A 15,165-nucleotide genomic window follows, 5' to 3' on the forward strand; every position below is an offset into this window, starting at 1 on the left:
CTGAATTAGCTGTCCTAAAGCCACCATGGCAGTATATTTTCTTCTAAATTAAATGGTTGTTTTCAGTCTATGCTTAGATACCAGCTCCAAATCTTCACTATTGCCGAAACAAAAAAATATGTGTCGATTATATTTCGTTCTTCTACAAGTATGCAAAGTTTCATTCAAATCGGTAAGCGACACTTCCGTAAGTCTCTTTGTCAGTGACCCCGAAAACTATGGATTCGTCACTAATTATTGTCATTTTTGATCATTTGTATATATATAGTAAAACTTTGTCCCATATAGGTATAGGTATTGCGTTAGGTTACTCCTAATGTTCCGAAGCAAACAATAGGAGGGTCACCAGAAAACTGGTACAGAATTGCCGTGATCCATCCAACTTATAGCGTTCCTTGAGTGGCCGTGGCGCAACTGTTCCGATGTTGTCTTCTGTTCCGTGGGAAGGGTTAGAAGCCGTCGTCTGCAAGTGATTGTAGATCCATCTGGTGTAAAATTTTCTTGCCAAACCACGTGGTGGTGTTTGTAAACACTGGCGTGAGCAAATGTTTGTTTACCACATCACGTTTGACATTACACCCTCTGGCTTGTTTAAAAAATAAGCCGAAGGGTTATTTTTCTTCATGTGAGGGTCGGCAACACTGAGGGATCACACAAAAATGACTAAAAACATTAATATAACTAGCAACACTGAAAAATTTACTTTTCGGAGCATTATTAAGCTAGTGGAAGAATGCACTAAACAGTTATTCATTGATCACAGGCAGGATCGGTGCATTTCATATAACACTTCATTTCCCTCGAGGTAGGGCTGTTTTAAGCTTTGGCGTTAATATATATACATACATACATATATATATATATATATATATATATATATATATATATATATATATATATATATATATATATATATATATTAGTTCACTTATGGTGAGGGGTATTGGAGTCTGTAAAATCAGTTGCTCCTTAGTCGTACGAGTGGTATTAAATGTGTCCATTGCAATTGGAGGAGATGTATCTAAGCGAGTTCTTTTGGATATTTTTGGTATCGAGCGAAAACTGAGATGTAGCTTGTAAAAATAATAAGAGTTACAAATACTAAAAAAGTTGCGATTATCACAGGGATATAAAGATAATTTATATTGGTAAGTTCGTGATGCAAACAGCGTGGTTTCTTGGTCACCCAGTATAAGGTGTAAAATTTCTAAAATATTTGCACTAAAGATATATATATTTCAATAAAATAATCCAATTTCAAATGCCAATGATGATAATAATGACGGTTCTGAATTCCTGGACATCCTGTATAGTGATCATGATTTTTGGAACATAGTGTATAGTATTTATGTTGCATGACGTCGGTGATAATATGTAGTCCACAGCGGAAGAAGAAAAAATATTAAAGAATGGTAGAATTATAAGTTCGTTTTCCTTGCAAAGATCAGTTGCCTTTTAAATGCGGAAATGCAAAGTCAGCATTTTTTCATTCAGTTGCAGAATATATGAATCGGCTTTTTGTAAAACAAAGAAAAAATGTTTATATCGTAATGAAAAGTGTTTCCTATCGTCCGGCTCCTATTGTATATCTTGTGCTCTGCCTTGGCTATTATATACATTTTTTAAATAAAATGTCTTCTCTTGTGCAGAAAAAAGATAGCTATTTGTCCTCGTGTTGAGTGTCGTCTATATCTTAATAATATGGTTTAATTCTGTCCACAGAAATCTCCTGCATTGGTTGACGATATGAGTAAGGCAATCTGACCTCATAAAGATTAGGATTAACTTTTCGATAATTTCTATAGGTTCTACGTATCTAGCCGAAAAAGTTTCTGGTGTACCAATCTGACAATTGGAAGAAAAGAAAAGTACCTTCTGGCCCATATCAAAATTAGTCTCTTGATGTTTAAGGTCATAATATTTTTTCTGTTTGTTTTAATTGCAATTAGATTATCCTGTACAATTCCACGTATCTTATTCAGGTGTTCTTTGTCGACACAAAACGTCGGAGTGTATGCTAACGCAATATCAGTGATGGTCTTATGTTCGTATCCGTACATAAGGAAAAAACTTGAATATTTAGTTCCAGTCTGTACAAATGTATTAATTGCGAATGTTATATACGGGATTAGTTTTGGCCAATGATTTTAATTTTCCTGTACAAAAAAAATTAAGAACGTTTTGTATGATTCTGTGAAATGTTTCCACTACACCTAAAGTTTTGTGATCATATGCTGGACAAAATTTAAATTCAAAGTTGTGGACCTTTGCTAGGTTCTGCGGTCTCTTAGCATTATGTACAGGGTGTCTATCTAAATACAGATAGGAAAAAGCTCCGTATTTAGGAATAATGTCATATATAAGAAATTGTTCAATTTCTTCTGCTATAATGTTGCCTACAATCTTGGTCACACAGTATCGCGTAGACATCTCAATTGCAACTAGTATGTGTTTGAAAATCCCTTTTCCGACTGGTACTTTTCCAATTGAATCGTACTGCCAGGCAGTCGCAATCGGTTTAGGAGGATGATGAAGCAATTGGCTCGCCGATTTTGCTGGTAACTTCTTGAGTCTTTGGCAAAGATTACATGTCCTTATTCTATTTGCTATGTAAGCTTTCATATTAGGAAAATAATATTTTCTGAGTGCCGATTGGTATGTCTCAGTATAACCAAAATGAGGTGCCATTGAGTTGTTATGGACAGCATCAAACCATTTGCCTAGTAAATATTTCGGTACACAAAATAAATATAGTAGTCCTAATTGAGGATGCTTCTGAGTTCTATATAACATTCCATTTTTAAGAGAAAAGTATTTTGCCGCATGGAGTGTAGATAACTTGTTAAGTTCTTTATTTTCCAAAACAGTGATGATGTCTGAAAATGAAGGATCTTTCCTTTGTTCATTTGCTAAATTGGGTAACGTTATAGGTTGGTCAATTTGAAAGATGTGTTCTAATGAGTGAGAAGCAAAGACTTTAGCGTCCTCTGTGTCCGAGAAGTTATCAACTTCTTGATTTTCGTCCCGCTGTATATCTTGCTTGTCTTGTAAACGATTAAAAATGTCTGCAGAATGCTGCTGGTCTTTAATGTGTTGAATTTCAAAATTTTAATCTGCTAAAAATATCTTGTAGCGGGTAAATTTTCCGACTCTATCAGGCTGGGTGTTGAGTGAAGCCAAACATTTAGCGTCTATAAATAATTTAAAATTTCTATTCAGTAAGAAATATCGAAATTTTCGAAGAACATATATAAATGCATACTATAGTTCTTTCTGCCATGTTGAGACCTTTCTCTCGGTCTTGGTACAGCGACGAATACAATAGGAAACAACACGTTCCTGATTAGTTTTAGGGTTATCACATGCCAATATTCCGCCTGCTGAGGTTGAGGATGCGTCGGAGTACGCTCGAATTTCCAATGATGGATCGAATTGAAACAAATATGGGTCCTGAATAATATCCATCTTAAGTTTGTTAAATAACTCGTCATGCTGAATTGTCCATTTAAATTTTTAATTCTTGTCCAAAAGAATTTGAAATGGTTCCACCTTTTCCTTGAAATTTTTGATATGCGCCCTTAAATAAGAGCAGAATCCTAGAAAACTCTTCAAGGTCCTTTTAGAGGTAGGTTTCTTAAATTTTCGTATTTTATTGGCAATTTTGGGTGAAATTTTGACTTCCTTGCCGCTAACTGTAAATCCTAAAACATCCAATTCCGAGTATAATAGGTGGGTCTTATTCGGGCTTGCTCTAAAATCGCGTTTTCTCAGCCTTGTGAAGATCAAATCCAAGTCTGATAGTTGCTGTTTCCAATTTTTGCTTCGTATCACAAGGTCGTCAGCGAAGGCAGTTATGCAAGGTGGTAAACCCTTTAAAAGCATGCGTGCTGCTATACTTAGTCCGGTTGCTCAAGCGGTATGCCCCATCACGCAGCGTTAGAATTTATACGCCTTCCTAGTATGATTAAGTTCAAAAGTCATGTATTTTTTACTTTTAGCATGCAATAATAGCTGAAAATAGCTAGAATTTATATCGATAGTCGAGATGCAAGATTTGCCTCTAAGTACATGAAAAATGTCTTCTGTGGACTGGAATGGAATGCTCAAATTTTTGTAAACTTATTACAAGCTTTTAGATTCAAAACTACGCGCGATTCCGAAGTATTTGGTTTACTATGAGAAGTGGCGAGGAAAAAGAGCTGTCACTAGTCTCTTTACTAATATTGGCTTCTAAGGGCTGTTTAATTTGCAAACTAATTTGTGGTCTTACTGCCAAAGGAATGGGAGGTGACCTCTGATTAAAAGAAGCTCTATTCTTATCTTATGTACATATCCACGAGAATAGCCTATGTCAGTTGGTGTATAAGAAAAGACATCCCTGTATCTAAAAAGTAGATCATGTACAGCTTTCTTCTGTTCATCGGTTAAATCCGGATTAATGTCGAATAACTTACTATAAAAGAGTGGCTTGGTCTCGTCCAGCCTATTCTGAATTTCTTGTTCAGTTCTATAAAATGTCTCATCATTTTGTTCGTCTGTTTGGCAGTCATCATGTATATCTACTTCTTGAACGTTCTCTTCAACATATGTAATCGGTGTGTTTTTTACTAGTGTTACTGTCCTATGGGTTGGATTTGATATTAATAGCGTGGAATTATTTTTAGGTACTTAGTAGGCAACGTTTGTAGCCCGTACTTGTCTAATAAATTCTCAAATGGAGAAGTGCTAAAATATTCATTATCCATTTTCCGATTCTTGACATTAATTCGTAAAAAGAATCGTGACCTGGCTGGTATGGTAACCTTTCGAGTAGTAAATACGTCAGAAGATTTATGCTGCTTTATTGTATAAGTTGCACTTGCTGATAATTTTTCTTGAGCGTCAACTTCAATTGGGTACGGCGGTGGCCGTGATTTCTTGTATACTGATAATGTATTATTTTGCAGATCAATTTTGGCCTGCAAACGATTTAGAATATCCTCTAAAATTCGAAAATAGTGTGGAAAAATTGTTGATGCAATCCTAAATTTAATTAAAGCTATATAACGTAAATTTACGACGGAATTCTCAATTCCTCGTAGATTAGTGCTAAAAGGAATCAATTTTGTGTTTGCAGGAAGCCAATTTTTGGGTCATAGGCTCAACGAGCTGCTTGTGTCAATGATTACAGGATATTTTCTTTGTTAATTGTTACATTAATTAACAATTTATGTTCTTGATTTAAAAACTTGATATTTTCTCTTCTATCGGACATCGAAGCCACTGAATAAAGTGATATCATTAACTGTCTATTAGGGCTAGAACTTGCAACTTTTTGTTGCTCATTTACTTTCTGACCTTCGGCCCTCAGAACATCTTCAGGCCCCCTCCTGGGCCCCCTCTAGGCGTTTCCCTGCTGATTATTCTTATAGCATGTGCTGACCTTTTTTATACCACGTACCACAAACTGTGATTGTTTCTAGCTAAAGAGTACTATTATTATTTTTAGAATTGCTTTTCTTTCCATTTTTATTTTGGTTTTGGTTGCCATTATTAGTATTTCTCGACCTGTAATTGTTACGGCCGCCTCGTCTAAATTGAGAATTCTTAATAGTATTTTGGGCTACTAGATTGGCCATTTGATTTGCGAATTTACTAAATCCAATGAATTATTTGTGCAAGAAGTACCACATGTGCTAGGATTACCAACTTGGGGGGAAGGACTGGGAGGTAATTATTTTGTGATACACCCTGTAGTTGTGGTGCTGAACGTATAGGAAAGACTGGGGCAGGTTGTTGGTAATGATTCCAATTAGGTGTTGGATTACATAATGGATAAGTCAGTTGATGATGCGTAGGAAGGAAGCGCTAGCGACTACCGATGAGTTCAAACTGCTGACTGGTGAATTGTGTGAAAGAAGGGCGCGAATTCTGGTCCATATTTGCACCGTCCTCCGGCAAAGTGTTCTTTCCTGTTCTAGTGTGAAGCGTGCACTAAAATAAAGTCAAGTTCGATTCACTAATTTCACACTTAAAAAAATCACATACCTTCAAAAAGAGTTCACTTCCAGTTAATAAAAATACTGTCCGATAGGGGAGTATTCAGACCAAAACTGAGCCGGTCAAAGCCTCGACCATGTAAAATCCTCGACCTTTGTTCCATATAGGTATAGGTAGAGCGTTAATAAACAGAGTGTCCGGAATCGATTCCCACTACCGACTTTTATTATAAAATTTCTCACTATAAAAGTATTTTTACAAAATACTATACAAGTAATATCTTGTAATTTACAAGGTAAATTCCAGGTAGTCTTTGACCGTAAGGATCTCTACAGTGCCCCGAAGCAGGCTAAGCAGAGTGGAATTAGGGACTCCAAGCTCCGATGCAAGCGGAGGGAAGGTTAAATGGCCAACAGAGCCCCGAAGCAGGCTAAGCGGCTGTGGTTAGGATTCCCAATCAGAGCCCCGAAGCAGGCTAAGCCAGGAGAAAGGATAGGCGTACTCCCGAAGCTGACTAACGGTCCAGGGGTTAGGATACTCCTAATGATCCGAAGCAAACAATAGCAGGTTCACCAGAAAACTGGTACAGAATTGCCGTGGTCCATCCAATTTATAGCGTTCCTTGGGTGGCGATGGCGCTACTGCCCCGATGTTGTCTTCTGCTCCGTGGGAGGGGCTAGAAGCCGTCGTCTGCAAGTGGTTGTAAAATTTTAATGGATGGGCGAACGGTCTGATGATGTCTTCGCAGAACGTGATGCAGTGTGTTAGTTTCCATCATCCAAGTGTGATTTTTGCAAAGTTTTGATGTCAAATCCATGTATACAGATGATGCAACCGAACCTAACCATAGAAGAAACAAAACCCGTGGTAGGACAAAGTACCGTGAGCATTGTGGAAAGAAGAGGTACAGACATGTTAAGAGACACGATATCTCGACATCAGTAAAACGTAAGAGGACTGAACCTAATTTTACCGGTGATGTAACCAAACCTAATCCAAGTATTAACAGTAACAGTGATAGTGATTGTATATCCGAACATAATTTTATCGGTAACGTGATGCTATCCAATCATAGCGGAAATAATACGATTTGTCAGAAACGCTATTCAGATGGCAGGAATTACGGCAAAGATTCTCAAAATAAGAAACTAAGAACTGTAGGAGTAAAGAAAGCGATTCCGATTTGTGACTTTCAATGTGACTTGAATGAACTTGTTGGCCATGTAACTTAGACTGGAATTCCAATGTTCGAAAAGATCGTATTCAATTGATTTTACTTCAACTATCATTATGATTTCTCGGTTTATTGTATTTTACTTTATGTTATTTTGTCATTGGGTTTATATCTATAATAATAATTTCTCAAGGAATGTTTACATATGTCTTAATGTTGTGTGTTTTCCTGTGATTGCCGAAATGAAATATCAACCACATTGTTCTTGTTATGATGCTAATAAGACGTTAATTATTATGCTATGTCCTGATTATTATCGATATTTCAATCTCAATTTATATTTTGTCTAACTACATCTTATATTCGATCATGTTGTGTTCAAAGAACGACTATATGAATATCACATACATCTTTTTCAAATCCTTCTTCATGATGCCCAAGTAAATAATTACTAAATTGTAACAAAGCATGTAATGGCCCCGAAAAGGAATCAAACAACTCGTAAAAGCATTTAATGAATCCGAAAAAGGACTTAAAAATCAAATAACTTGTAAATCAAATTTCGAATGTGCCTTATCGTCGTTGAATCGTAGAAATAAATGATGATGATGATGATAAAGATTAAAATAAATATGATAATAATATTGTTATAGAATTAAATATGAGATATATGTATAATTATATGAATTGTAATTTTCAAGTATACGAGGTGCATTCGAAAATTCAAATGATGTATATGTAAAAGTAAACGGTCCAGAATTCTTTTTCTTTTTATTGAATAAATAAATAAAAAGAAAAGTCCGTCAGGCGCCATTATATACAACGGTACGTTGTATATTTTTATATTTTTGGGCAATAAGACTTTCTAAATATATACTAGGCTGGCTGATTTTTAACTATCTGAAGAAGAGAAAGAAATGTTTTAAAATAATATGATTGCCAATATATAAAAGATATTCAAATGTTCAAAAAATAATAAGATTTTGGATAACAGGTTGTCAGGAGCAACCAGATATATATAATATAAATAAATGGAATCAATATAAGGGACGAAGTGTGTGTATTATTTAATGTGGCTCAAATTTAGATCAAAAAGGAAGAACCAGTTGATTTTATATTTATATATATTATCGTTGTAACCGTGGGACGTAAAACTGAAAGATTTCATTTCATTTTTTTCATCTACTACTACAGTAAACCATCGTTAACACGAATTGCAAGGGACTGAAAAATCAGGAGTTCGTGTTAAAAAAAATTCGTGTTAACCGGGGACCCAAATTTTATTATTCGAATACATTTTCTCCATACATACGCACTACAGAATACAGACTATACATACCACTACAGTATATTATGTATGTCATAGAAAACACTAGAGATGGTATCGAGACGAGACTGAGTAGTCTCGGTCTCCTCTCGGTTCCAAATTCAAGACGAGACCAAGATTTTTCTCCGTCTTGATACCATCCACAGAATTGTATCGAGACGAGACTGAGTTTCGGTCTTGTCTCGATTTCGAAAAGCACGGCTCGGTCTCAAATTCGAGTTAAGATCAAGATCGAGACTAGTTTCGGTCTCGGTACCATCTTCTGAAAAGTGAAAACACTGCAGTAAGTTTATTATCCTATCTTCGAAGATTAAAAAAAAAAAGTTTCCACGCAGAAAATCCAGGTCAAGTTATAAAATTGATAACTCTGCTAGCAGGTTGGGTACCGCTAGTAACGGAAAGGTATTTATGACTGCTGTCACCAGTTTGAAGTCACAGGGAAGAGAAGATGTTTTGTCTCGAGCTGTCGCCAGCTCGTCTGCCAACCACCTGCATGTTCAGCCCTTGACGGAGAACAGAATCAACACCTCATAAGAGAAGAAAAATACCCGTTTCTGGATTTTCTCTTATTTACAAGGTAATTTTCGTCTGTATAAATACTGTATGACAAAAAATGATCTGGAAAAAAATCTGAAATAAGAAAAATGATCCAAAAAAACAACAACAAAGGATTGAAAGTTCGTGTTAAACGAAAACCTTTACTGACTCAAGAAACTAAAAATTAGTTCACAATTCGTGCTAACCGAAATTCATGTAAGCCGATAAAACTTCCTATAAGATAACGTACAGCGATGCCGGGCCCGAAATTTTGTTCGTCCTAACCGAGTGTTCGGCTTAAGCGAGTTCGTGTTAACGAGGTTATACTGTATTACCAGAACGCAAATAGTGTCCGTGTACTAAATTACATTGCATTCAGTTTATGTCCTTTAAGCAACTATGGCACAAGACGGGACAGGTTAGCGGAACGGGGTTGGGAAAGGTGTCAGACAGTGACTGTTATCAAGGCACCATCCCGGTATTTCCCGGTTGTGATACAGGAAAATTTCTGGTAAAATCTTAGTTATGCTGGTCGTCCGCGATGATTGAACTCAGGTCTACCGAATACCAATGTTCTACCACTGAGCTAAGATGACTCAGTATGACTCATGTCTCATCTAGTTAACAGCAAAATTTGATTACAATAGTACATTTGTTCTTTGACGGACTCTCGACAACAATGATTTTCAAGTCAGCATGTCAAAGGCAAAGATGACTAGCTAGCTGGGATACTCATCCTGCTCTCTGTTCCCGTTCCCGAAATCTGGACACTTTCGTTTCGTGCAAGTGAACTTTCATAGCCTGTATTGCTAATGATTGCTAAATTAGGCCGTAAGTTCAAATCTGTCACACGCACCGTATTCATTGCAGTTCCGCACAAAATGTAGTTTTGTACATAGGTTCAAACGAGCTTTCCAATGGTGCATTACGTGCTCCAGGTTTTAATTGTAAGTAAATGACTGTTTTGCTCTATACAATACCGACTAAGGTGACATGCGTTATGTTCATCGCAACACAGCTTGCGGATGTTTCTGCTACTCTATTGGGTAATTTAACAAGGTTTCGCCACTAGGCCACCGGAAATGGGGCGACATGTCTAATGTTGCCTACAGTGCTGACATTGATTTATCCTCACAATTGGTAATTGAGGGTATTCATAACGTTTACTAACACTAAACATACTCTTGTTTGAGAATTCCTGTGTCTAATGGGTAACATTTGTGAACGCGATTTCTTCGAATGTATTGGGCGAAATTTCGAAATAATTATATTTTCATAACTAGTAGCAAATACACTTTCAAACGATATGCTATTTGACCCATATTACCATTTACTAAAAATGAAGATTACGCCACTGGACCGCAGGGAATGGGGCAATGCGGCTGAATTTGCCATAATTATCCTTCCCCCTCAAAACTAAAGTAGAGATTATCTTCAACATTGATTCCTAAAATTAAAGTCTTCCAAATGAGAGAATGTATATTTTCACACATATTATTATTTAGTTTTTATAAATGGCCTGGTTTTACTAGAACGTTTTTATAGCTCAACAAATACAAATTTATATTGACTATTACTGTAAAATGGTTCTGATATCAGTGAATTTCCTTGAAATAGGTTCATTACTTATCCGGTGTGTTCAAATATCTTTCAGTTCAGCGTTCAGTGTTGAAACTGTTGAAATATATCACAATCCAAGGCAGATCATTGTGAAAATAGCAAGAAAGTGGCAGCTGCAGAATTTATGACCTACAAAAAGAGTTTGAAGGTCGAAACGAGCAATGAATGAATCAGAGAAATTTTCTATAAGGTTTCTTAAGACCATAATTTTAGTTTTCAACTTCATGCAAAACGTTGACTTCTTCAAGATTTTTTGGGAGAGAGGAACAATTAATACAGCTGAGTTGAAGAGAATAATTGCAAGTTACATATCTTGCACTGTATAAACGTATTTTTCGCTGAAGTCTCATTTTCATTTGCGTCGAAATAACTGGTGGAAAACAGGTTGAATGTGTGAAATGGCGGATGGAATGATTGTTAATAATAATAAGCAATGATAGAATTTGCTATAATAATTACCTAAACAATAAAATTTGACGAAGAAAACTAATCAATTCAACTAATGATTGTCTATTCAAACTGACACACAATCATAGTCAACGTCTTGTGAACAAAATCAGAAAAATAAACACACTGCTGAACAAGACTGCACTTATTTAATATAAAAACACATTTACACGTGACGTTTCGATCTTCTAGCCAAGATTCTCATCAGACGTTCCTTTTTCATCTGCTCTCTCATTGGCCCGTTCAAACAGCCAATCAGAAGCGTGGAAATCTATCTGAACTGACCAATGGGACAACATAACATTCTACCAGAAAGAAACAACAAGGAGCAAGCAACTATTGAATACATTAATTCATATACATTTTTCTTTATTTATCAATAATATTTCTCCATTCTTTATTAATGCTGATACCTTTGGTTCAATTCATTAAGTTTACATCTCCTTTCTTTTCTATCCACCAGGCCTCTTTTCACTTTCTCGACCACAATCTTTTTTCCCGTTTCAGCACAATAACTTCTTCCCAGTTCACATCATGTCCCTTTTCTTTTACATGTTTAAAGATTGCGTTAGTTTCTCTGCCATATTTCACATCACTTTTATGTTGTTTAATTCTTTCTTTCAATAATTTCCCCGTCTCACCAATATATTTCATATCACAATCCTTACAATTTATACAATAAATGACACCTTTCTGATCTCTCTTTTCTTTTTTCTTCCCTTTGCTTTTGACCATGTCCAACAACGTTCTGCTACCTTTTCTATACACCTTGACCCCTTGCTTTCTTAACATCTTTTTTAAAATCTCGGAATCTTCTCCTAACCCTACAATGCCTTTCCATACCCCCTCACTGTCCTCCCCACTCTTACCTTTCCCCGGGACCACAGATGCTTTAACGATATCCCTTTTACTATAACCATTCTCATACAGCTGTCATTTAAAGATTTCCACATTCTCTTCTACATTTTTGTTACAAATTTTGGTAATTCTTTCTAACATATTTCTTATGAAATTAACTTTTGTGCTTCTATCTACATTACTTTTCTTATTACAATTACAGTACGTCTGATGAGGATCTTGGCTAGAACGTCACGTGTAAATGTGTTTTTATATTAAATAAGTGCAGTCTTCTTCAGCAGTGTGTTTATTTTTCTGTCTCTTCAAACAAGCTTTAATATCTCGTCTAGACTTAAGCGAAAGGTTTTTAACTAGCTAAAAGGAATGTGCTGCCCCAGTAACTAATTTGCTTAGGTAAGTGGTTGCCGAAATGTGATTTACCCAGGAGAACCAAGTTGGAAACTTGGCATGTCGGAAATTTTTTAACACGTTTCTCATTCAAATTTAATTTATATTCAATGTGATAAAGCAAGATCTTTTCCTGTGGAGAAGTAAGTGCTCGAATAAGGGAAACTTGGAGTAGGCGAATCAATGGAGAGAAAGATTTTAAAAAAATATATATATATTTTCTTCAGTGATTCCAGATCTGATAGACCCTATTTTCAGTTTATTTCTACGATTTTCTAACTCATATATAATCACTATTCCTTTCTTTCTCTTCACATGCAGTGTGAAGTGAAATAATGTATCACAACATGTTCTAATGTTATTGATATATTACGCTCATTGGACAACGCACTTCAAACAATAGAGATTAATTCTAAATAGAGAATATTTCCTGCATCAACTTCACAGCAAAAGTCTGTTTCAATGTTCCACAGATTTACTTACTGATGTTGGCTGCTTGAAATGTTACATGTAGGCAGAGTTGCATCTGTCCAAGCATTTGTGACACCAGCAAAAGTGCTGGATACGGAGTATAGCAGTTAGAAGTGGCCACTGTACAAGAAACATAAGAAATCATCAAACTGTGTCCAAGTAGAATGTTTGTTTGTTTATTTTGCCTTTGGTACAAATATGCATAAACACACACTTAAATTGCAATTTTAGAAATAAAGATATATCTGGAATGTTAAAGAAAGATACTTACCAATTCCTTCTAGGATTCTAATTGGCTTCTTGTTTACCAACACACTACCAAGACCAGCTTTGTTTTCTGCAACTACACTAAACATATAAAGTTCTCCAGTGTCCAGCCCAGTTACTACATGTTGTGTTCGTGGTGCTTCAACTTCAACTTCTTGTCTGAAAGACAGAAAACTCAAACCTTCTTCAACAAAAGTTTATATTCACATAGATTTTTTTTCGCTTAAAGTAACTGTAACGTTTTCGCTTAGTAGTAGAAGCCATATAGAAAATATAATAGGTGTTTTACTTCTGTGACATGCAAATATTGAATGTGAATAATATTGCATATATTATGATTCAAAGCATCCCAAACGAAGATCCTTTAACAGATAAATGGAAACACGCTGTCATGAGATATATATTTTTAAATAACCTAAACAAAGTATTAAGTTGTAACTAAATGGACTACTAAGCTATTAAATGTAGGTATCACAATTATCAATCTCCGGAAGTTATCATTTATCTCGCTCAGTATTTTATGATGCAAACAGTATGATCCAAGCGGTTCAAATGTGGTGTTCCATGATTAGAAATAATTCATTTGATAGTTCCTATCTCGAGTTTTGTTTGTCTAATATAATTTTATCTTAGCTTTATCATTGATTTCTTGTTCCTTTGTCGGTTATTTATAAACTGTTAATGGCAAATAATATAATAAAGAAAGCTTTCCATAATACTTTACCTTCTCTTTTTCAATAATTACCACACTTACTTGATTACTGACTTTTCCACAAGCTTTTTAATTCCAATAATATATTTCAAAATAGGAGAGCCACCATCTTCCAATGGAGGATTCCAGCTAAGACCAACTGACGTGTTAGTTACATCCTTAAAAACTAAAGGTCCTAATGGTTTCTCCGGTTTTTCCATGTAGTCTGTAGATTTGAAAAAAAAATTATTAGACACGTTTCACTACAATCATTAATTAAATTATACACTATGTGATCAAAAGTATCCGGAAACCTGTATGGAAATGACTTAAAAGTTCGTGGCGCCCTCCATCGGTACTATTGGAAATCAATATGTTGTTGGCCCACACTTACCCTTGACGACAGCTTCCACTCCCGCAGGCATACTTTCAATCAGGTGCTGGAAGGTCTCTTGGAAAATGGCAGCCCTCACGGAGTTCTGAACTGAGGAAAGGTATCGATGTAGGTCGGTGAGGCCTGGCACGAAGTCGGCGTTTCAAAACATCTCAAAGGTGTTCTATAGGATTCAAGTCAGGACTCTGTGCATGCCAGTCTATTACAGGGATGTTATGGTCGCGTAACCACTCCGCTACCGGCCGTGCAGTATGAACAGGTCCTCGATCGTGTTGAAAAATGCAATCCTCATCCCGAATTGCTCTTCAACAGTGGGAAGCAAGAAAGTGCTTAAAACATCAATGTAGACCTGCACTGTGAGAGTGTCACGCAAAACAACAAGGGGTGCACTCCCCCTCCAAGAAAAACACGACCACATCATAGCACCACCACCTCCGAATTTTACTATTGGCACTACACACGCTGACAGATGATGTTCACCGGGCACTCGCCATACCCACACCCTGCCATCGAATCGCCACATTGATTCGTCACTCCACATAACGTTTTTCCACTGTTCAATCGTCCAATGTTTACGCTCCTTACACCAAGCGAGGCGTCGTTTGGCATTTACCTGCGTGGTGTCTGGCTTATGAGTAGCCGCTCGACTCTGAAATCCAAGATTTCTCACCTCACGCGTATCTGTCATAGTACTTGGAGTGAATCCTGATGCAGTTTGAAATTTCTGTGTGATGGTCTGGATAAATGTCTGCCTATTACACTTTACGATCCTCTTCAACTGTCGGCGGTCTCTATCAGTCAACAGACGATGTCGGCCTGTACGCTTTTGTGCTGTACGTGTCCCTTCACGTTTCCACTTCACTATCACATCAGACACAGTGGACCTAGGAATGTTTAGGAGTGTGGAAATCTCGCGTACAGACTTCTGACACAAGTAACACCCAATCACCTGACTACGTTCGAAGTCCGTGAGTTCCGCGGCGCGCCCCATTCTGCTTTCTCACGATGTCTAA

At 36.5% G+C, this 15,165-nt stretch overlaps 1 protein-coding gene across 1 annotated transcript in view; it reads right to left on the minus strand.

Moving 5' to 3' along the window:
• Nucleotides 1-14,183, minus strand: part of MnM (myomesin and myosin binding protein) — a 227,392-nt gene extending 213,209 nt beyond the window's left edge. The window contains exons 1-3 of the mRNA XM_081743875.1: nt 14,153-14,183; nt 13,822-13,984; nt 13,072-13,226 (exon numbers count right to left, since the gene is read on the minus strand). Coding sequence (XP_081600001.1) covers nt 13,072-13,226; nt 13,822-13,984; nt 14,153-14,183 — 349 coding nt within the window. The remainder of the gene's footprint in view (nt 1-13,071; nt 13,227-13,821; nt 13,985-14,152) is intronic.
• Nucleotides 14,184-15,165: the final 982 nt, after the last annotated feature.

The sequence above is a fragment of the Thermobia domestica genome, chromosome 17 (assembly GCF_964235325.1).
Source record: "Thermobia domestica chromosome 17, izTheDome1.hap1.1, whole genome shotgun sequence".
Lineage (NCBI taxonomy): Eukaryota > Metazoa > Arthropoda > Insecta > Zygentoma > Lepismatidae > Thermobia > Thermobia domestica.